The following is a 24,009-nucleotide window of genomic DNA, read 5'->3' on the forward strand; positions in this document are numbered from 1 at the left end:
AAATGGATGAATGTTCCTTGATGTAAAGTGCTTTGAGTACTTAGAAGGTGGAAAAGTGCTATATAAAAATGTAACCACTGACCATGACCATTTATCTTAAAAAAATAAAATAAAATAAAAAATTGCCTAATCAATACAAGATTATGGATCTTGTGCATAGACTGTATAGATAAACCTGCTAGCCACCACATGCCAAATAGGAAGTGATCATTGTGCTTCTTGCTTCTTCAACTCCAATTCACTTTACATTACCTCGTCATTTTGGTCTTAAAATGTTCGTATTAACCTGCTCTACATGATCCTGACTTTGCTCCATATTGCCTCTTTGGCTGATATGATACTATCCCAAATATGGAACTTGGCTCCAAATTCACCCCTATAACTGCTAACCTCGATGAGCTTCATTTCACCGGATCCGAGCGCTATGGATGATGTCACTTTCTTTATACAGTCTATGGTCTCGTGTCCAAACATTATAAACACAAAATATGTCATATGCCAGGTTTGTGCTAGTTTGATGTTACAGTTACAGTGAAATAAAAATAAATCTGTACTAATTAAGCAGTTAGTGGGTGAGGTGTTATAACATTATAGTCAGCATAAGAAAATAACTGATATTTTGTCATGTTAAAGAAAAAACACATGGACTATATTTCTCAACACGTCATTTATCTTACCACTCATCGGATCTTTTGTACTTGTCTTCAAAGCAGTCGTACTTGCGCAGCCACCTTGTCACAAAGCATAAAGACCTTTGATGAGCTGCACGCTTTGACAGGATAATGGTGAATATTGTCTATGTAACACGCCATGTAGTTCAGGTTCAAATGTGTACAAGGACCTGCCAAGCAAAATCACACAACGATGAGATGTAATAGCTATGTTTATGCTTTAGAGTTGAATAGAAAATTGAATAGAAAATTATGCTAACTGAAGTGATGGGTACTACTGATAATATTGCCTTCTGCAGGTATTTCCCACAAGCATTAAAGGTCCTATATTGCGCAACATTGACTCCCGTGAGCTTTTCGTCACGTTTTAATGCTGTTACCTCCTCAAAAACATATCTGGAGGTGTGTTTTGTTTCATTCACACATGTTTGGGTAATCCTTTATTATCAGTCTGTTTACATCTCCAAAGTTCAAAATACTCTGTTCCACCTTGTGATGTCATGAAGTGGTAGTTTTCAAATAAACAGCTACTTTTTTACATTTTAAATTGAGCAATTCCAGGGCTGAAATAATCCAAATGATTTTAGTGAAGGTGTATGGAGTTTAAAAACACAGGAGCACTTTCTGCTCCACCACATGACATCACAAAGTGGAACAGAGTGTTTTCTGTTTGGGAGGAGAACTCTGAATGAAGAACATGTATGAATGAAACAAAACACAACTCCAGATATGTTTTGGATTGAAGAGACAATTATAACACAGATCAGAAAATAGTATGGGCCCTTTAAGAGATTTTAGTTCAGTTCAGTCCTCGATTGGGTCAAATCTGGTTTGATTTCATTCTGTTTAAGATTGTGTTAATTCAGATTTTGTCCACGTTTAATGCTCTTTTATAGCGATGCTTTGGTACTTAGATCATTTCTGAATTGTACACGCTGTGAAAAGTTTGATAAACACCAACCTAAACCAGGGTGTAAAATGTTATAAAGGCCATGTCATTCAGAAACTAGGTGCATGTTTTCTGCAATAAAAAGTGACATTACATTACAGGCATTTTAAAGGTGTACTGTGCAACTTTTCTGGAAGAGGATCCGCTTTTTTCCATGGAAATGTTACTGCTTTGCCTAGAATGTTCCACAACATGACTTAATGTTCTATTTTTAGTTTTAAAAAAATACTTTTAAAACATAACATGCATTGTTACTGTGAGCAGGCACACTTCTCCACAGATATGGTGTGAAAGTTTTTCTAGTAGTGTCTTGCTTATTTCCATAGAGATATAGTTTAATTTTATGCTGTAGGACTTTCTGAGCAAAGCAGGTGATGAACCATCCACCGGAAAAATCCCACAGTGCTCATTTAAATAGTTTTCATTATTTATGTTCTGTTTTTAATTCCTTATTGTTGTGACTTGTTTCACTCTCAGGAGGCAGAGGTCTGAAGATGGAGATTTGGAACAACACCAGACCGGGATCCCTTGATGATATCTGGACATACACTGACAACACCACGGGATACTGGACCAAGTGGGTGGACTCCACGCCTTTTAGGTTCCCCCATGAACACGACCTCTTCACTACCAGGACCTCTGGGTTCCTGATTCCTCCTTCTACTGGGAAATTCATCCTCCACCTGCACTGTGATGACCGCTGTGAGCTGTACCTGAGCAACTCCAGCCGACCAGAGCACAAGGTACAGGCCGCCAGTTTGATATAGAACTCAATATCAGTCCGTTTTTAGTTTAGTTTTTTGTTTAAGTTTATTTGTTGACTTAAATTTGTATGTAAGATTTTGATTTAATTGCCATAAACAGATATGAGGTAAACATGTTCAAATCATATATAGCTTTTGCTAATAATTATTTATTCTTAATTATAAAAAATATTGCACATGATATCCTATAATTTGGTGTTTCAGAAAGCAGAATGGGGGTTACATGTGTGCCTCCTTTGGGTTGCCAGTTTCAATGCAGAAATCCACTTGGTTTAGACCTGAAAGGGCTCTCTCTGATCTGAATGGTCACTACCTAAACCCCAGCACCTGCAGCCAATTGTTATCAGTGCTAGTGCAGCCTTTGCAGTTCAGTGAGTGACTTCTGGAGGTTCTGAGCTTTCACATGAACTATGGCCTGTCCATATACACATAAAAAATATGTATGTGTCCTCTATTGTGTTCATTTAATTTTGATAATATACTCTTTAATTACTAGCTGGACAGTACAGGAAATCAGTTCAATCTTCCCAAGAACATCCCCTTGTATTTCTATAGTATAACCTATATTCCACCTCTCTTTTCTGCAGTTTTCAAATTTGTATCTGTTTAAACTCTCAGACAATTTAAATCTGTTTTTGCAGGAGAAAATTGCTTTCCAGACAAGTTATACAAATGCTTTTACAACAGATTCACAACAATCCAAAGACCTGTTTCTGGAGGAAGGAAAACCGTACGTTCAAATATACACCATATATACATTTTGGAAATACTTCTAATACAATTTTACTTTTTCAGGTACTACATTGAATTCATCCAGCAAGAATATAGAGGTGGTGCACTTGTCAGCCTGGCCATGTTCACAGAGAAGAGCTCGTACACAGAGGCCCAGACATCCAACGCTAAAAATGAAATTCAAAAGCTTATTGCCGAATATGAAGTTCATGATGAGACTCAGGTCAGTGGGATGGGGCAAGAAACAACATTACAAAGGGTAGACCATATTCATTTGTGGTACACTTTGTCTAATAGTTATTATCATTAACCAGAGAGTGTTTTGATAGAAGAACTCAACCTAACTATGCAGGGTTTGTGTCTTAAACATGTGTAAAATGAAACAAAGCACAACTCCAGGTCTGTTTATGATGAGGAAACAATATTATAACATAGATCAGAAAATGGTGTAAATACAGAACTTTTTTTTTATTAATATCCATAACATTTTTTTTTACTTTGAGCACTTGTAATTAATTATTGACTCATGTTCAGGTATATCAGATGACATAATTCACAGAAATCGTGTTAACAAAAAGGTAGTAAGTGTAAGTTTTTCTCCTAGTTTAAAAGCAGCAATGTAAAACTTAACTGAACCTAGGATGGTATTAGACCTCATTGATTACACTTTATAATTAATTGGCCTTAATAAAGCATGAATCAAAATGTAATTAACTTCATTTTGTTGTACGTAGGTGATAGCTTTTGAGTCGTGGACAAGTACAACTGCTGTTAAAGAGGTCCAAAAGGTTACTGTTGTCAGTGGTGGAAACTATTTCTTCAGCCTGGGTTATGGGGCTGTGCTGACTGGTATGAACGCGATAATATTAATATAATAAATAGATTTTTGATTGCATAATATTGACCTTTTTGAACCGTTTATAGCACCTGTGTCCGTGAGTGCGTCTGCATCTGTGGTAAAGGCAGCTCTGAATGATCTTTGGTCCATCAAACCTGATACAGTGGAAGTGTCTAAAAGTGTTGACAGCGATGGCACCCACTTTACCATCACTTTCAAATCAGTCAGAGGTAACACCAGAAGGCTGCATTATTACATCCACAAAATTCTATTCAAAAGTTTGAGAGAATTTATACACAAAAAGACATTTTTCTGACAGTTTAAACCTTCATTCAACAAAATAAAGGTTTTGAGTTTTGAGTTGCTAGGTAACACTTATACAATTACCTCGACATGTGTCACATCAGCTGCTGGTGTCCAACCAGGAAGTAAAATTATAAACTTAAATTTAAAATAAATAAATAAACCAGAAAAACTTGATGGTGCATGATATTTAGGGAAAATAATAATAATAATAATAACTATGTTTTAGTGAAATTAGTCATAGGCACATATGCACATAAGCTATTTTATAAGCTCACGCATTCATTTTGAGTCTAAGTTATTCATGATATATTTCCTTTTACAGGTGATTTTGCTCCTCTGACCTACAATAACTTTGGTTCTGACATCAACATTACAGTTGTGGAAGTCACTAAAGGAGTGAGCAACATGGAGATGTTCACACTCACATGGGGGGGTGTACCCACCAAGCCCATCAAGTACAATGCAACTCAGGAAGAGGTCTGTGGACAAATACACAATATATTTAATGCAACATCTTTGACAATCTCATAAGCAAATAGAACATTTATAAAAGTTGAACCTTACCATTTCTATGTTAGTATTTGGATCAGGAAACTTGCCAAATCAATCTTATGGCTGAAAATGCTTTCAATTGTAAAAAGTTATGCCTGTATGATTGGATAGTGGCGATATCTTTTGATGCTACGGTAACACTGAAATTGAGTTAGTTTGTGCTGACAGAGAAAACAGGGAAATTTGTGCTAGTTTTTTGTCATGTGTCCAATAATACTGAGACAACTACAAAAAAATTAAAAGCAAATTGTACCATTGAATTCTGAAAAGTAATTACATCTATTTTGAGTTCTTATGAAGCTTCAAATGTAGTGATTTTGATAAATATTTGTGCTGAATTTTGCTCAGTAGAAACATCTGAATCAATATTGTTTTCTAGCTGTTTTTCTTTGCATATTTTTGTTTGCTCAAATTATGAACACGCCAAAATAAATCCCTCAGCCTTTTCAGCAGCTCTCTAACAATAATAAAAATACTTTCAGTTTTCAGTTCTGTTCAAAAATGTAGTGGAGTAGAAAGTAAAAAGTTTAAAATTGAATTAAGTAAAGTACAGATAATTTGTATTAGTACAGTACAGATCTTGCACAAAGTTTGACAGATAACTCAGACGCGACTACATAACTAAATGAATGCTTAAACTGATTGTAAACAGGTGCAGTCTGCGCTGGAGGAGTTGGTAACAGCCGAATGTCCGGGTGAGATTGTAACTTCTGAGGGCAACAACGTGATATATTTTAAGAACTTTGAAGATGACGACAACTCCCAGGTTCAAACTAACTATGAAGCATTGTAAACTGCTATAAGTATACAAAACAATGCAATACAATACAATACTATTTTGTCTTTTTACATTAGTTTGATGGCACAGCAGTGAAACATGCAGCTTTTTGTGGTTTATGGTCAATGAAGAACTCCAAAAATATTTTCAAACACACCTACACTAAAGAGTCTGGTGGAAAATATGGACCTGTACCACTCAACACATTTCCCTCAGTAAATTACTTTTTAAAATTTTCATTTTTTCCAATGTTGTTATAGCTGATAATTTCAATGTATTTAACTTTTTTTCCCAGCTTTGTTTCGCCTACAAGGGGATTTTGAATGATGAAGTCACGCTATCGTTCACTTATCGCAACTCAGAGGGCAAAACTGTGTCGGAAACTGCCACCATCACTATCGTTTTCAATAAGGCCAACAAGTCAGTAACATTTTGTCTTATTAAAATTTCCCTACACTTATTCTTATCGCATTGTTCTGAATCTGTATCTTTTGCAGTTGGAGTTACAAATGCATTGACCTGCTCAGCAGTTTACAAGGAAAATATGTTGGAAGTTTATACAAAATGATCCAACTTAGTGTAGACTCTACGGATGACTTCCTTATCGACGCTGTTCACATTGGAAGATCACCCACTACATATGATGAAAATGGTGAACTGTAATAATAATTGTCTTGTCTATATCAATGAGCAAACGTGATATTATTATCGTTTTTTTTTTTTTTATATAGCTGTACCATTGAAGAGGAGACCACCGCCCTTTGAGAGTACTGAAAGTTACATTGATTCATTTTCCATAAGCAAAGATAATGCAACCATGTCTTACAAGATCATCGCCACACCAGTCGACTGCGCTTTTGGCTTTCCCCTGATAGAAGTGGGATTCATGCCGGTAACGTTAACTTTGTCAGGCTAATTAAACTTTGGCGGAGTGATGTTTTATATGGATACAGAATAGAAGTATAAAGTCATATTCCTGATCTTTAGTTAGCTTCCTTTAACTAAAACTGGGGTTCTCTATATATTTGTAATAAAAAGATCATTGTGGTATCCAAATTTGTATTTAATAACAAGCTTTTTGAAATTGAGTTTTCAGTATAGAACTTTTGGTAACACTTAATAATAGCTAGACATTAATTAGTCTTAATAATAAAGACTTTAGTAAGAATAATTTAGACTTAGGTAGTCCAAAAATCCTGTGTTTTGGGAGTACTGTATGTTATAAATGATTTTAAAAATATAATTACATGTATTTTTGTTTCATATATGTTTTTCCTCTGCATTGCGCTGTTACAGAAAACAAAAAGTAGAAGGGACACGGCTGAGTTCACCGTTGGAGCGGCAAACGTCAAAGTTACCCGCATGTACAAAGCCACGCCCCCTCTGAATGGGACCTTCGATGTGGAGATTTATAACAGCCGCGTTGAAGGTACAGTCAGATTAGTGAAACATGACGACAAAATGGCAAGATAAGAGCGATAGCAAGCTGACAAATACAGACAAAAATAGATAGTAGATAGTAATCAATCCATCCATCCATCCATCCATCTATCTATGGTAACGTTATTGCTTTGCCTGAAATGTTCCACAATATGGCAGTGAATAAGCAAGCAGTTAAAGGCCAACTTACATGTCACAGTTTGATGAAAATGTTTTGTTTTTTTCAATTTGACCCTCACCTAACTTGTAAATACTCTATGCAAAAGTAAATATATAAGTCAATTTGTCACTTACACCCTTTTGATTCTCAGCTCTTGATCTGTTGCTGTAACAGCAAAAGAAAGATTTCTAACTAAAACCAACCTTTAAGAAGTATTTGTGTTTTATTTTAGGTCTCTCAATTAACATAAATGAGGAGGACTTGAAGTACGCTCTTGAAGGCATCTCTGAGATTGGGGAAGTGGAGGTCAAATATGAAGGGACATGTCGCAAGCCCATGTGGAAGGTCGAGTGGGTCTCCAAACCAGGAAACCAGCCAGAGATACAAGTAAAATATCAATGTTTTTAGTCTCTGATAATGCAATAAAAGTGCATTGTGTTATTACTTGACCATAATATATTAAAACAGCTTAACCCTTAACATAAAACCTTTGAGCAATTATAAAGTTATAGCAGATATTTGTGTTGCTGTATTTTTAACCTAGCAAAAAAACGTTGCTATTTATTTAAAGAAGCATTATGTAAAGTTTCTGGTGGAGTGTCCGTCGTCTGCTTGTCTCCATAGAGATGATATTATTATTTTCCCCGAATGCTCCACATTGTGGCATTTAACTTCTCTATCTCCATAGGGACAAGCAGGTGACCCCACCAGGTCAAGTCAGATCCGTGGAGAGCTGAGTCCACTCACAGTTAGAATGCATGTTTTTCAAGCATGTTTTAAACAGATTTTTTTTTTTTTTTTATTATAAACACAGAATGCTACAAATTTGTGTCATTTATTAATGTTTTAATGTATCTTTTTCACAGATTGACAGCTCAAACATTATTGGCCCAAACATAAATTTCTTCTCACGGGAGAATACCCAAGGAGGAATGTTGCACAATAGATTAACTGGAGATTATTTCCGTGTGAAGGAGACAAAGCCACAGGTAAAGTCAAGACAGAGGACACCTCTCTGTGAAAATTTGATCTCATCTTTCATAGTTTCATTTTCTGCTGTTAAAACTGTGTCTTATATATATTTGATTTGTGTTTCATTCTTGTCCTATCCAGGATCATATTTGTGAGTTTCTAAATTGGTTTTGTGGGGAGACAGTGACGACTGAAGCAGGATTAACTTGACAACATTATAGATGTCGTAACTTTTCTGGTGGAGAGTTTGTTGCTTGCCTCCATGGCTGCGCTATTGCTTTCACAAAGCATGTTTCAGAGTATGGCATTAAACTTTGATGCAAATTATACCACCAGGCAAAGTTACAGGTCAGATCTGTGGAGAGACCAGCCTGTTCACAGTAAGAACGCATGTTTTCAAGGTATTTTGAGCTGGAAAGACACTTGTAGCTGAATAAATGCTGGGTGAGTTTAGTGCTAAAATATGGAACATAATATAAAATAATAATGACAGTAGCTCATTTAGCTGATCCAAAGGTTGATGGTTCGAATCCTGCTCTCAACATAAAAACAAAATATCACTGGGAGACTGGTCAGATCCACTGGCCACAAATGAGTGCTATTGTTGTGTCCTTGGGCAAGACACTTAACTCACCTCGGCACCTTGAGTGCCTAGAAGATAGAAAAGCACTATATACATGCAGCCATATAAGTGTGACATTTTTTTCCATGGAGACAAGCAGGTGATGGATCCTATATCTGAATAGTGACATAGTACACCTTTAAACATGGTGAAACTGATTAATGAATCCGATGAAGGCTTTTCTGATGCTCTGTTTTCAGGCCCAGGTGTTCATCAATAACATCCCCTCCTGGTGCTCTGGAGACTGCAGCTTTGAATGGTCAGCAGAGAAGACCCCCATCATAACTAATATCAATCCATCACAAGGTATCAGCGCACTGAGACTATAACCTTAATACTGTTATGATGGCAAGAGCATCTAATAACTGTTTAATATTTGCACCTACGAATCAAATTTACTTGATGCTATGGGGATGTGACTGTAATTTAAGAAGCAGGAACAGAAGGAAATGTGTTGCTTTTTAGTTGTCACTGAAAAAAAAAAAAATACTGTTATGTAATGTAATGTTTAAACTATACATTAAAATGATTGTGTTATTTATTTCTTATAAGCCAAATTTCAGTTTATTTTAGCGTTCTAGTATAAGAAAACATGCCAAATTTCTTCTGGTTGCTTATTTTCTGAACACAAGGACTACTGTAGGCCATAACCCACACCAAAACAAGAGCAAAACAACAGCAGTCTCAACTCACAAGAGCCACAACTCCACAACTCCAGTTACTGACCAACAGAACCTTCACATCAACTTATGGACATAGTAACCAAGTGTCACATACAAAAGCAGTTATATTAATAATTCTAGGTGTCAACTCTGAGCTAAACACAAAATATCAGATCATTACCATATATTTCAAATTACATATATTACATTTAAATTGTAAATATAAATGTAATCTCTCATTTACAAAGAGACACAGCAATTATTTACTATAATAAGTCAATGGAAAATGTGTGTTTTAACCTCCTAACTAAAATATTTTCTAGAATCAGATGATCTTCAGACTATCTTGACCGTCTCTGGAACTGGATTTGCCAATGAACGTGCAACAATCATGATTGGGAATGCCGAATGCCATGTTACATCTAACTCTCGTACGTCAATAGCAACCAGATGGAAAATACATTCTTATTCATTTATAAAACAGAAGAAAGCTAAACCGTGTCATGTTTTTTTTTTTTTTTGCAGAAACCTTTCAGATATGCACTCCTGGCCGATCTGTTGCTGGTACTTTCCCAGTAACAGTAACCTTCCCGTCCCTCGGAAACTCACAATATTCCGGCAACAATGTCCTTTACTTCACCTACAACCTCATCGTTTCATCCTTCTTCCCAATTTCTGGAAGTCTGGCTGGTAAATTATGTGACCTTGTGCATATCTTTATTGGTGTGTCTGGAAGTCAGGCTGTTTTAGCTTGTTCTGTCAATCCTTGTCATTTACACCTGGTTTAGTCCCTATTTAGTTCTAGTTTGCACTTTGTTCCTGATTCAAACTTCTTCTCATCACTGAAGTACAATGTGCTTAAGTGACCCCATGTTTTCTTTCAGGAGGAACACTGTTGACCATCAAAGGCTCTGGATTTGACTTGAACTCTACTGTTACTATTGGGGGCAATTCTTGTACGGTGGAAGATGCCTCTGAAACTGAGCTGAAATGCAAAACACCTCCAGTAAGTCAACATATTATCATCTCCACAGTTACACCTGCCTCAGTAATCACTATATTAACTCATAGATGGGACAACATTTTTTAGGCTCATTATTTATTGTGTACCTTTTTTGTACTAGTGGTTAAAGTGATAGTATCTAACTTTCTGGAGGTGGTACTGTATGATTCCATGGAAATAAAAAGTTAGAACCATACTTTGGAACATTTTCAATAGAAATAGATTAGCTTTATGCCATACTGTGGAATATTATAGCCAAAGGAACAACATTTCCATGGAAACAAGCAGGAGGTTGGTGAAGATGCAAGTCCCCTCACAGTAGGGACACATGTTTTTATATGTTTTCCAGTCCAATAAAAACATCCGCAATGAAAAAATATGGTTTTATTTGATTCTATTTATGGCAAAAGGTCACACGTTATGTTTTTAAATGTGTGGTGTTTGTTGTAATATTGTAAGATTTGAGTTGTTGGTAGTTGAATATATGGACAGTACAAATATTTATCATTGCAGGGAGTTTCTGGTTCTGCAGCCGTGGTTGTGAAAGTGGGAAGCATCAATACGACGGCGTCTGGCTCGTTTTTGTACAATAACAGTCTAACTCCACAGATCTTATCCATCAGCCCAAAAACTACCACTGTCAGCGGTGAGTTAAGGAAACATTCTGTTCATTTATTATTTCTTATTCAACAATTTTCTAAAACATTTTAAAGCAGAGTTCAAGGACATGAAAACACATCAATCGTCAATAGATGATAAAAAAAAAAAAAAAAAAAAAAACATGACCAAAGATGATTCTTGATCCTATTTTATTTTTTTCTTCTTAAGAACATTCAATTTATTAGATTTAATAGTTCATTGACGATTGGAAATAATTAGATATCTTGATTTAATTAAATGTAATCCACTGCACAACACTTCAGCAACATTAATAAACTACAATTGTGTTCTTATAAATATTGCTTTTACTGTTCAGAGAGCTTGTGTCTATCTACCATGTAAGTTAATTAAATTGGTGTGTGGGCTTGTTGTCGTTAAGTCGATGGAGTTTAAATTTGTATTAGTTGACTAATTGTATTTAGATTATAAGGTTTTATATGGACTAGCAGCAATAAGAAGTTAAAGAATGGGTTCGGTGAAAATGTACAAAGCCAAATCAAACTTAGGATTCACAAGTTTAATATGTCTTTATATAAATACATTGTTTCCTAGTACATTTGTCTGCATAAATAGTGGTTTGTCTAGGAGTCTTGTGAGTGCAGTTTGAGTCAGTTACATGGAGATACGTAATAATTTTGAAAGCTTTTGCCATGCCCCTTTTATAGTCTATTAATCAATTGGCGGTCGACCGAGTATTTCTTTAGTCTACTACAGCCCTAGTGTTCTGGATGGTCACCTGGATGGTCAGTTTCATGTTCGGACTATGATTTATTTTCCATCTGCCATAAATATGAACCCTAGTTTATGAATAATGAACATTCTATTTTGTACAGCAAAGTTGCAAAAGGTGCAGAAATGACATGTTTTTCAGGATGTTTTTTGTTGTACGTGTAATTCTCGTTGCTCCGTGTGGTTTTTGACTCCACTGTCATTAGATCTACATAGTGTACATATGTTACTGACTCTTGTGAGCTTTAAGCCATGTTAAAATGTTGTTACCTCCTCAAAAACATACCTAGATTTGTGTTTCGTTTCACTCATACATGTTTGAGTAACCCTTTATTATTAATCTGTCTACATCTCCAAAGATCAGAGTGCTCTGTTCCACCTTGTGATGTCATGAAGTAGTTTTGAAGTTAATAAATTTTACCTTTAGTTCAGTAAAGATTGGCAATTCCAGGGTGGAAATTATCCAAATTGTATGGGGTGTATGGAGTTTAAAAACATAATGGAAAACTTGTATTATCACCTGACAGAGTGTTTTCTGTTTGAGAGAAGAACTTAGCTTAAATATGCAGGATTTGTGTGTTAAAAATGTTTCTGTGTCAAAAATGTGTGGATGAAACAAAACACAACTCTAGGTATTTGATGAGGAAACAACATTATAACTCCAGAAAATAGAATATGGCCCTTTAAATATTTCTGTGTGTGTGTGTGTGTGTATTTATATTACCACTGTTCACAAGCTTTCAGTGTTACCTTGGTTTCTATATTCAACGACTGCTTGACGTGACAATGTAATTAAGAGTGTCAAAGAGGATCAGTATACAGATAAGTACCTAATTAGTTGTGTTTTTGACCCATGCAAGCTAGGTATGTTGATATGCAGGTTTTCTATGGGAATCGTGCTACAGAGATAACTATGGCTTTTAACATGCTTACAACAATAGAGGGGCTGTCAGACAACAAAACCGCTTAGACAATCAATGGCACATACTTTGCTATAGTTAGACTCTTTAACAGATCCAAGTGTTCATTATTTTGACACCTGACTGACAGATTTTTCTGTTTAACAAGTTGGAATAGGCTGTGCTTTTAGATTCAAGAACGACATCTTTGGGGTTGAATAGTGACACCACCTTTTATTGTGATGGTATACAAATAATTTCACTTTAGTTCATGTGTGCTTACAGAGAAGACATTGAGATTTTTTGTTTCATGTGGCCCAGTAATCACAGAGATATTAACCATAAACCAGGACTAAATATCTGCATTCTGACAGTTAAAAGGCAAAACCATATCATATAAATCTGAGCTGCACTCCACTTTTAAACTAGAAGGACAGGATTTTAGAGCTGAGTGCAAAGACCTTTTAAATTCTGTAATACAGGCAAGTGGAGGAAAAATGAATTAGACATAATATATTTTCAATGATTAACTGATTAACAGATCTACACTACACAGCTTCACAAAAAGTATAATTTATAATGGAATGCATAATATATCTGGAGATAATGTAAAAAACATATATAGTGGGCTCAACAGGTATTTGTCCAGTAACACCTAAAAATCAGGTTTTGTTCTGGTCCTTGTCAAAAATGTTTAGTGTCATAATCATAATCTAAATAAATAATGTAAAATACAATTGTAAATGTCTTTAAAACATGCTCCGATATCACTCATGTGTCTCTACTATGTTCCATTTCACTTTTGCCTCCAGCCTCCTCCTCTCCAGAATTTGGGATGTTTTTGTTTACAAACTTTTAAAGGGTCTGTATATTGTATTTTGTTTTCCGCAGGACCCGGAGTTCTTATCATTGAAGGCTCAAACTTGGGAGAGCAGGGCAACAGCAGTGCAGTGATAGTGGGTGAAAAGCCTTGTGTTGTGTTGAAGTGGACACAGACAAATATCAGCTGCGTGCTCCCTGTGCTCCCACCAGGCCTGCACCGAGTTGACATACAGGTTCAGAACAATGGAAACGCACAGATAAGGTACAGCTATTATGAGAGGCATGTCTGTGTTTACTGTTTTGTCTGTAAGATTGCAGTCAGGTCACGAATGGTTGGTTTGTGTCACTGTGAATGAAACACCTTTTTTCAGATTAGAAGGTTAAAGTAAAATCTTTCCATTTAAAACTGAAGCTACTACTTGGCAAGTATCCAAAAATTTGAGAAAATATGAAATTTACAGATGTCCAAATTAGGTTTTTGAATCATGGAAATATCCACATATTATTTTTAAAATATCCACATATTATTTTAAATATTTATTTATTTATTTATTTTATTTTAAACTTGTCAGTTTGGCTTTTAATTCTGTACTTGAGCATAACGTATTATTTAAGATAGAAAATATGGCACTATTATTTTTGTTTTGTGTTAATGCTTTACATGTAAAATGGCCACATCAATAATGGATGCACCTGTCACAGATCCAGCTTTTTCAGGTTCAATACCAATATCTTGCCTGATGATAAACAACACTAGTTTAGGGGCTAAAAATAGCATTCATTTAATCAAAACATGGTTAAAAAAAAGTAAAAGCATTTGACAGTCTTACCTATTATTTCTGTAATCATTTAAATATAATGTTTTTATCTTAAAGTAGTGGTGTGAATGCCAGTATTGAGTACATCCTGGAGGTCCACAGTGTCTCTCCGCTGGTGGGATCTTTGATGGGAGGAACTAAACTCACCATTACCGGCTCTGGGTTCAGCCAAAACACATCCAACATCGAAGTTTCCATTGGTGAGTCATTTGAATCTGAGCTGAGAATCAAAGTGGTGTTGAAGTGATTTGTGAGTATTATTTTAGATATCCAATGTTTATGATGAACTATATCCATCTTATTACATAGAGTTATTCTGGTGCATCTAATGTGGATCTAACATCCAGGAAATATAGTCAGAAATTGCTTGAGAATATAGTGTTTAAAGAGTTCAAAAGAGAGAAATAAGTTTTTACTATTTAAAATACATATGTTAAGACAAGATAAAGATAATTATATTACCAAAATTAAGATCTGGTTTAGTCTTGATGTGCAAAGCTCTTAAGTTTGAGGTTTCACTTGATTCAGTCCTGGGAGAGTTACAAATCAAAAAGTAATCCGGAATTACTTGAGAATATAGTGTTTAAAGAGTTCAATTATCAAGAGAGACAACTTCATTTTTACAATTTAAAGTCCATATGTTTCTTTTTGTTACTATGCTTTACTGTGGATTATATCATCATAACGCGCTCATTTTTATTACACTGAAATAGATTGTTAAATCTAAAATTGCACCATTTTCAAGTCAACTCAAAGTTTATATTGTTATTTGTTCTGTAAAAACCCCATAACGTCACTTCAGCTTCACTTCTCTGTTTCCAATATTCGGATGTATATTACATATTTCAGATACAGTTTTTACCCTGTAGTTACATAACTCGTGTTTCATGCATGACTTCACCTGTGCGTTCTGTGACAGGTGGAGTTGAGTGTGAGGTGATGAGTGCTGTGGAGACCAAATTGGAGTGTATTTTACAATCAAGCCAAAATACTGTCACCGTGACCAACCAAGGGATCCACCAAGGTAGGTTTTACGTTTCTCCCTTTTGTTCAAATGTCAAATTGAATCACCTCACACAATACTGAACACAAAGAGATAACAGATTAACTTACAAACCACTGCTGCGAGCATCAGAGCTGTCACCTCTAGCTACAATCTGACACGAGCTAACACAGACACAAAAGAGAAGAGAAGATGTTAAAGCAGAGGTCTCTACAATTAGCTGTATTCAAAGCAGGCGGTTGTCAAGGTGTTTAAACTAGGCAAAATAATTCAAGATGTATTAGTATTTTACATATTATTACACTTATATTACATCTGATTGTTTAGTTAATCGTCCTGTCAGCAAATTTAATCAAATTTAATAATACATTTATTTACTGCAGCCTACTTCTTTTGTTTGTTTTTCTGTTGTTGTTTTTTTACATTTCTATCAGAGCCAAAATATTAATTAACCATAGATTTTTTTATATTTAGCTATTTGTTTGTTGATGTGATAAAGATGGGCACCAAGTTGGGGGAAAAAAAAGAAATACAACCACTATTCATTTAACTAATTTAAAGGAAAATTTTGTTATTGTGATATATTTATTTATTTCATTCAAGTTATAAATGCTACATAATTTATTATTAGTTTATTTCTAGAGTAAGTTGCATTTATTATGTGAAATTTTTGACTAGTTAATACATATTTAAACCCAACCCAAGAAAGGCCACTGTTACAGAATTAGAACATCAATATTTTTCAAAGTTAAAAAAGTGTTTCTCAAGACCATATTTACATAGTTAATGGGTCCTATTATTTGTCTTAACAATGTTATTGAATAGAACTATACCATAATAGTTGTTCTCAGTATTACATATACCATTACCATATATCATCAGTATATTCCACACCCAGTTCTGCATGTGTACTTTACCTAAAACAATGTGTCTTCTTTAACAGAGTTCGGACTGGGCTACTCTTGGAAACCTGCCTCTTTGAGCATCCATGCGGGGGATAAAGTGGTTTGGCGTTGGACCACTCCGACTTTCCTCCGGGTCAAATACAGAGTCTTCAGTGTCTCCACCCCGAGCGGGATCACGGACGAAGGAGGGCCATTCAACAGCGGCACGGCTACTGCAGATGGTAAAATAAGAGTTTGAAAAGTTACTGTATATGTTTATCAAGCACCATGGTAATTAAAGAGCATAAGCCAAATTCACACATGCAGCCTGACCCAGGAATTTACCTGCAATTTGGCTGAACAAAGGTGGTACTGATTGCCCTGCATTTTAACTGGCGATTTCCTGGGTAAATTATGGGGAATATGCAAGGAAGACCAGAAAACTGTCATTACTTTGTTTTCCTGGCAATTTTATGGGACATATGTGTGAATGGGGCCATAGAGCAGTCTTCGTTTTGTACCAGTCCCAAGCTTGGAGAAATGCTGAAGGTAGATGCAAGAAAAACAAGAATATAACTTTAAAGGAATGGCTCACATTTTGATTCACTTTTTGGCTATTGTTAAGAAAAAGTCACTGTGTGTTTGGTGTTGACAAATAACAGATACAATATTTCAGCTTTTTTTGTGTGTGTGTATGTATGATATCTGTGTGTGTGTTTGTGCGTGTGTGTGTGTGTGTGTGTGTGTGTATGATATCTGTGGGTGTGTGTGTGTGTGTGTGTATGATATCTGTGTGTGTGTGTTATACAGCACTTTGTTTTACATTTTTGTATGAAATGTGTTGGGTTTTTTTTTTATTTGATAGGAGTAATCTGCTTTCATTGTGATGCATAGAATGAAGTTTTATCTCATTTCTCGAGTTATCACATTTTACTAGTCATGTAAATGTGATAACAGTGTGATAACATTTGAAATCAAACCACAGCCATAGATTTGACACCTTTTGACACTCAAGACATTAACTGAGAAAAGAGAGGCAAAACAAAGACACTGATTTCATTGCGTGGCATCACTAGGGTCACTCATTCACTGCATGACACAAAATAACTCACACTATGTTGTCTCATGTGCTCATTGTCATTTGTGTTATTTAAGTCTCTTCTTTCCTCCTCAGGCCACTTCTCCTATGTTTTCTCTCTGCCTGGTGTCTATTACTACAGTAGTGGTTTGGTGGACCCTGCAAACTCCAGGTTTCTGCAGGGAGTTGTGAAAGTCCTCCCTCGTCCAGAGAAGAACAGCAAAGTTGTCCTCAAAGTGTCTGGAGTAGAAGCTAAACATGTGCCATCTGGTGATTAAGAAATCCTGTAGTCACATAGTCACATGTCGTGTCTTTTTTATTTCTAACTCGCATACACTATGGATACATTCAGACTTAAACACAGGTCGCGTCAAAATTAGGACAAAATGGGACCATATTAGGACTAAAACTAGATCAATAGGCCCTATAGGAACCAATCTGGACAAATGTGAACGCAGCTGAAACTTAAATGAACTATATTATTATACTATACATTATAAAGAAAGATTAAAAATTGTATGTTTTAGTATCATTATCACAATCCCTCCCAAAAAAATAATAAAACACAGAAACATAAAGTGAAACACTTGGTCACAATGATCAAGTAATTTCCCCCAGAACAATTCAAGTGAACAAGGGTTTGTAATTTCAGGATTTAGGATTTTTGTTGTTGTTTGATTTCAATTAAGTCAAATAGGAATAATTGGTTTGTAAAATTTGTTTGCATCTTCCTCTCTTCTAGCTCCCTCTCGCACTCGCAGGTCGTCCCAGGACTGTGTAGCCTCCCCTCTGTGCTCTACGTCAAACCTGTCGTCTTCTGAGGTCTCCTTCACTGCCTCCACCTGCTCCACCCCCACAGTGGAGTCCATCTCCCCAAACCAAGGCACCTACCATCAGGTCATCCACGTCAAGGGGAAGAGCTTTGGTAATGTAACCTGTGCTATCAAGGTAAAGAATGACTCTACATATGCTAATAGTAGCTAATAGTAATAAACACTAATTTTTAGTACCAATTATCCCCTGTTTTATTGTGTATTACTATTACAAGATTGGTATTGCTTGTCAGTAGGGTTCCATTGTCAATGTTATGATGTTATAGTGTAAGTTTGAAATGTAATGTGACCAAATATCAAAAAATACCATCCATGGGTTTAAGAATGCTGAAAAATTTGGACGGTTGCCATAGTGATTAACAATTTAAAACAAGATACAGTTTCTTTTGAATGGGAAAAAGTCCTCAAAATGTTGCATATAACAATAATATAAGACAATAGAGCTGCTGCACCCATGTAACTAAATTTGATAGAGATGCCATATTGGTAGTGATGTATTAGCAGTAATGAATCTGCTTTTGGAGTTTTTTGTTATTAAATGAAATCATGCAAAATGATTTGTCTTAGATTGTGACGACAACTGCAGGAGCACTATAGCACTATTGTTGTCTAAATAATTTGGCTTGAAAAAAATAATGCTTTGAAAAATGAAAAAAAAGAAAGAAATGTAACTGAAAGAGTTAAAACTACTACAAGATAAATATTCTGTATTCAAGTCATTCAGTTTTTTTCTAAGTCGCAATGTATCCATGTGTTTCAAAGTGATGGATTCACTCTGTTGCCATAGCAATTAGCAATAAAACATTTTGAATGGTGAAATGTCCTCAAAATGTCCACCTAAACATAAAAAGCTTAGTTTATACTGTAACATTTGGCCATGAAACAGAAGATTTAAACAGATTTAGTTCAAATGTATTAACCGATACAACTGCCTGCGTGTGTCTTATAGGTTACAATAGGAGACGAGCCTTGTCATGTGATCAACAGCTCAAACACAGATATCTATTGCCAACTCAGAGCAGATAGTGAACTCCCTGTTGGTATCGCCCACCCATTCGCACTCCACATCAACAACCTGGGCAGCGCTATCGTCACGGTGATGGACGAGATGCAACGCCGTTTCGTCGTCCTTCCTGTCATCGATATGATCTGGCCTCATATCGGAAGCACCAATGGTTTCACTCGCCTTGTAGTCCACGGGTCAGGTTTTTCAGATGGATCTATGACCGCAGCAAGCACAAGTTGTAATATTATATCAGTGAATTACACCCATATTACCTGTGATACTTCTGGATCGCAAATCAACGTTGGAGAAGTCGTTTACCAAGTTGGACAAATTCAAAGTGCATGTCATTCAAACTGCTCTTTTGAATATTCTTCCACTATCACTCCTGTTGTCAATAAGCTTTCGCCTAATAGCATAAGTGGCCCGAGCAATGTTGAGATTTTAGGCGTTGGGTTTGGCAACACAACTGAAGATGTCTATGTCACCGTTGGTACTCAAGAAGCAGAAATTCTCGCCGTGGTAGATGACAACATTACAGTAGCAGTGAGTGCATTACCAGCCGCACAACATAGAGTGAAGGTTTTCATAAGAAGCAAAGGTCTAGCACATCGCCAGTACTCATTAACAAGTGAAGCTACGGCAATGCTGTCTCCATTGGTGGGGAGTGTGGAAGGAGGTACTCCACTGGTTTTCACAGGGAATGGATTTGCCCCTGGGAATACCAATGTGACGATAGGGGGGAAGCCATGCATAATTCAAAGTACAATTCCGAGTGAGCTGCGCTGTCTGTCACCTCCGAACAGCGAGGTGGCGGCGGAGGTTGAAATCGTGGTGTTTTCTGAGACATATCCAGCGCTGACATTCAACTATTCCTCAAAGCACACTCCTGTCGTCAGCTCTGTCAGCCCAACCACTGGTAAATAAATACTACACTTATGCACATGTTTTGAATAGCAAAATACACAGGCTGCAAAAGTAACACTTTTTAATAACTACACTTTTAAAAGTCTTAATAAAGCATTAACAAAGACTGAATGAAACCATCAACAAATAGTTTATTAAGAATGTGTTACTTAAGTAATCGCAAAGCCTGAATCATTCTTAATAAACTATTTGTTCATTATGCATTAAGTCTTTGAATATTAATAAGCCTTAATAAAGCATGAACAGTTCTAAAGATACCTCTCAATATAATGTCTAAATCTCTAAAAATATTTGTTCATGTCATTAAATTTGTGGTTCATTGTGAAAGCCATAAATATAAAGAAATCTAACCTCTAGAATGAAAAAGTGGCAGGTAATTGTGCTGTAAAATTGGAACTAGTAATCAAATATTTTAATCAAATCAAATAATCTTGGTCTAAAAATAAATTACATTTCCTTGTCAAACTAGTCATAACTATAAATCATAACTATATATTTCAGTCAGTTTATATTTGCAGTGAAAGTACTTGAGAATTGGCTGGTAGTAGCTGATAGTATCTAACATTGCTACGCTAAAATATTCAACCAAAAACTGTTGAATTTTCTTCATTTTCATCATATTTAACCAAAACCTATTATGATGTGAAGCTATTTCTACCATCTTGTTGTCATTAAAATACAATATAAAAATGACAAATGTGATTCTTATTTGTTTCTTGTAATATTTTGTTCCTCAGGCCCCAGTGGGACCATCATCACATTGACTGGCTCAGGATTCGGCTCTGATCAGCAGCACATCTCGGTCAGTCTAAACGACGTTGCTTGCTCCGTCTCCTCTGTGTCTGAGACTCAGGTTCAGTGCTCTGTCGGGAACAACCCCGGAGGACCGTATCCCATCATGCTTCAGCACAAGGTCAAAGGTTATGCCCAGTCTGAGGTTGCCTTCAACTATGAACTGACTCTGACTGGTGTCCAGCCTAATGAAGGTCAGTAAAGAATTATTACATTTTCTCCAAATGTTATTTCACAACACTGCCGGCAGTCTGAGCTCAGGATAATAGCAGAACAATAATAACAAACATTCAGTTTCCAAATTGCGGTGAAACAAGTTTAAACATTTTTTTTTTTTTTTTTTTACAATTAAAAGTGCACAATGTAACTTCTCCAATAGAGGAGTCACACCTGCTTTCTCCTTAGAATGTTTCAAAATATAAGATTTATCTTATCTATCTCTATGGAGACAAGCAGGTGACGTAACCAGGTCAGGTTCCAAGGTCACATGGAGAAGATAGATTTGAAAACTAGAAACATAGAGCACCTTTAATTATGCCTTCAGTGTGTTCTGTCAAAAATGGCTCTCATTCAAATTTGTTTTTGAGCTTTTCTGCGGTCACATTAATATTTTTGTAATAATTTTGCTTTCAGGTAGTTTTGGTGGTGGTGCCCTGCTCTTTGTTAATGGTTCAGGATTTGACCCCACAACTGCCCAAGTCCATATCTGTGGTAAAGAGTGTAAACTGGACAGAGCATCTTCAACTTCCTCTCGCCTGTCCTGCTATTCTCCATATAATAATGGTATGATATTTAAATTAATTATATATATATATATATATATATATATATATATATATATATATATATATATATATATATATATATATATATATATATATATGATTTATTTATTTATTTATTTTGGCAAATTAGGATTAAATGGTTATGCTTTCAAATGTGGAACACAAGAGAGAGACAAATGCCAGAGTGATCCAGACAGTCATGTTCAAATGAATATGAGTACAGGAAGTAGGGCTGTCAAAGTCAAGTTAATACCCAGAAACTAAATGACTCTAAAACTAGTATCAACACTCATTTTAAAGTATCCAAACTGAAAAAAATACGTGAGGTTAAAAAAAGGTTAAATTTGACCTTTGTTGAATAGTGCTAGAATGATCTTTATCTATAGCAGGACTAGTCATATTAGTAATATTTAAATAATGGATTGTTTTGAATAGAAAATTATATTGTATTTTATAGTAATATCATGACACTAACAAAAAGTCAGATAAGTTTGTCTAAATAGATCAGTTTGGAGAAGGAATTTGTATTTGATCAGCTACTACTGCTAAAAGTTCTTCAGTCATGTAGAACATTAATAGTAATAGTTAAAACAGTCTAATGTTTAAGTTAGTTTTACGTATTTTTTTTTCTAAGAACCTAATATATTGAAGAGGTTTTGCAATAGCTAAAATAACCCTATAATCATGCTCATTTTCAGCTTTAGGGGTAGAGATCTTTCTGCTTTTAAAGTTGTCTGATTAAATGTTATGTAAAGAAGATTAGAAATGTCGGGCTAACTGCTGCTTAAAATAATGAATACCCTACCTGCTCGTGCGCCTTTGTCACTACAGGAAAAATCTGTCTTTGAGGAATGCTGTTTCGCTTTGAGCTGTAGAATTGACTATGCAGAAGTACTGTGTTTTAAGACAGTATTTTGACATTCATGATGTTTTATTATGTCACTATACATTTTAAAAATAAGATTGTGGGGAGTCACGTGAGTATGAAATTTAGACGGCCTCTGACACCACCTGCTATTATTTTACAAGAAATATAGATAAACCACCTTCTTGGGGTCGAATACTGTTGAATATTATCCAGAAAAGTAATTTTTTTGTTAAGTTTGCTGTGAAAGATGACTACATCAAGTATTTGAAGACACAGGCTGCATCGTATATGAATTTATACTCACTGTGGGCAAAAATGTGTTAATAAAATGAAAGAAGATGTTTATGGTTATTTTTGTTTTGTCCTGCCTTGATTCTTTTGTTGTCTATTCCATGTTCTTTTTTTAATCACTGCATGGACTTGCTGTTTTGTCTTATAGCCACTGAGTCTGAGGTCAGCTGCGTTGTGTCCGTCTCTAACCCGACCCAAACTGTCAACATCTCCAATGGTTACACGTACAAGTCTGCACTGACCCCCCTGATCTCAGGCATCTACCCCCGACGTGGAGGGACAGCCGGAGGGGTCCTCCTCACCATCAGTGGCTCTGGTTTTAGGTTTTTATTTTCATTTTCTTTTCCATTTGTTTGATAGGGACAGATACAACAAACATAGATTAATTTATGGTAATCTAATGCAGTTATTACAGTGTTTAAGGCACATTCATAACACCAGTCCCTTGGAGGAACAGATCAGATTTCCCTGCAGTATTGCAGTATTAAATGGTTTAAACAATAAAAATAACAAATATGATATATGATATAGGTAAAGATGCAACAATGAAACAGAAAACACACATAGTTCATCTTTAAACATTATACAGTTTCTTATATCAGTTTCAAGTGTGTAGTAAGTGATACCTGGAGCCCAGAATCTTTGGCTATGTTCCTGTCTGTTCCCATGTATTCAATTCAATTTCTTTCTGTGTTTTTTATGTGCAGTTCGAATATGACTGAGGTGAATGTGACCATCGCTGGAGTAGTTTGTGATATTCAGTCCTGCAACTCCACCACCATCCTCTGTGTCACCAACGCCCAGCCACAGTCCCAGAAAACCAAGGTCCATGTCAGCATCAAAGACCGGGGAATGGCACCGCTGGTAAGAGTTATGTTAGACTTTAAGAAGAAATATAAAAGAAGGACATTGATGAACTATGGAAAGAGTGAAAAGTGCTAATTTGAATATGTTTTACTTTTAGTTTATTGAGGTATTAACTTGCAACAGGAAAGTGAATAAAAGGGAAGGGTTAGGATTAGATAAATTACACTTCTTCCCACTCCCTTTGGACATGTACTGTAAACTTTCATTATTTGTGACATGACTTTGCATGTTTGAAATAAATTTATTTATGTAACAATGTTTGAATGTACTGAGTTCTGTGAATCTTTCCACCATTTTGAAG

General features: G+C 35.7%; 1 protein-coding gene across 1 annotated transcript in view; it reads left to right on the forward strand.

The window, feature by feature from the left end:
* Positions 1-24,009, forward strand: part of LOC117379097 (fibrocystin-L-like) — a 53,022-nt gene that overhangs the window by 4,538 nt on the left and 24,475 nt on the right. The window contains exons 13-43 of the mRNA XM_033975811.1: positions 2,098-2,376; positions 2,738-2,750; positions 3,049-3,114; positions 3,180-3,339; positions 3,851-3,965; positions 4,041-4,184; positions 4,583-4,737; positions 5,465-5,578; positions 5,668-5,805; positions 5,886-6,010; positions 6,088-6,242; positions 6,322-6,482; positions 6,887-7,019; positions 7,423-7,577; positions 8,057-8,179; positions 8,985-9,090; positions 9,770-9,877; positions 9,972-10,136; positions 10,331-10,452; positions 10,963-11,095; positions 13,629-13,821; positions 14,435-14,577; positions 15,297-15,401; positions 16,324-16,506; positions 17,439-17,612; positions 18,085-18,290; positions 19,125-20,097; positions 20,843-21,091; positions 21,531-21,680; positions 22,990-23,164; positions 23,549-23,705. Coding sequence (XP_033831702.1) covers positions 2,098-2,376; positions 2,738-2,750; positions 3,049-3,114; positions 3,180-3,339; positions 3,851-3,965; positions 4,041-4,184; positions 4,583-4,737; positions 5,465-5,578; positions 5,668-5,805; positions 5,886-6,010; positions 6,088-6,242; positions 6,322-6,482; positions 6,887-7,019; positions 7,423-7,577; positions 8,057-8,179; positions 8,985-9,090; positions 9,770-9,877; positions 9,972-10,136; positions 10,331-10,452; positions 10,963-11,095; positions 13,629-13,821; positions 14,435-14,577; positions 15,297-15,401; positions 16,324-16,506; positions 17,439-17,612; positions 18,085-18,290; positions 19,125-20,097; positions 20,843-21,091; positions 21,531-21,680; positions 22,990-23,164; positions 23,549-23,705 — 5,378 coding nt within the window. The remainder of the gene's footprint in view (positions 1-2,097; positions 2,377-2,737; positions 2,751-3,048; positions 3,115-3,179; positions 3,340-3,850; positions 3,966-4,040; positions 4,185-4,582; positions 4,738-5,464; positions 5,579-5,667; positions 5,806-5,885; positions 6,011-6,087; positions 6,243-6,321; positions 6,483-6,886; positions 7,020-7,422; positions 7,578-8,056; positions 8,180-8,984; positions 9,091-9,769; positions 9,878-9,971; positions 10,137-10,330; positions 10,453-10,962; positions 11,096-13,628; positions 13,822-14,434; positions 14,578-15,296; positions 15,402-16,323; positions 16,507-17,438; positions 17,613-18,084; positions 18,291-19,124; positions 20,098-20,842; positions 21,092-21,530; positions 21,681-22,989; positions 23,165-23,548; positions 23,706-24,009) is intronic.

The sequence above is a fragment of the Periophthalmus magnuspinnatus genome, chromosome 11, assembly GCF_009829125.3.
Source record: "Periophthalmus magnuspinnatus isolate fPerMag1 chromosome 11, fPerMag1.2.pri, whole genome shotgun sequence".
NCBI classification, from domain to species: domain Eukaryota; kingdom Metazoa; phylum Chordata; class Actinopteri; order Gobiiformes; family Gobiidae; genus Periophthalmus; species Periophthalmus magnuspinnatus.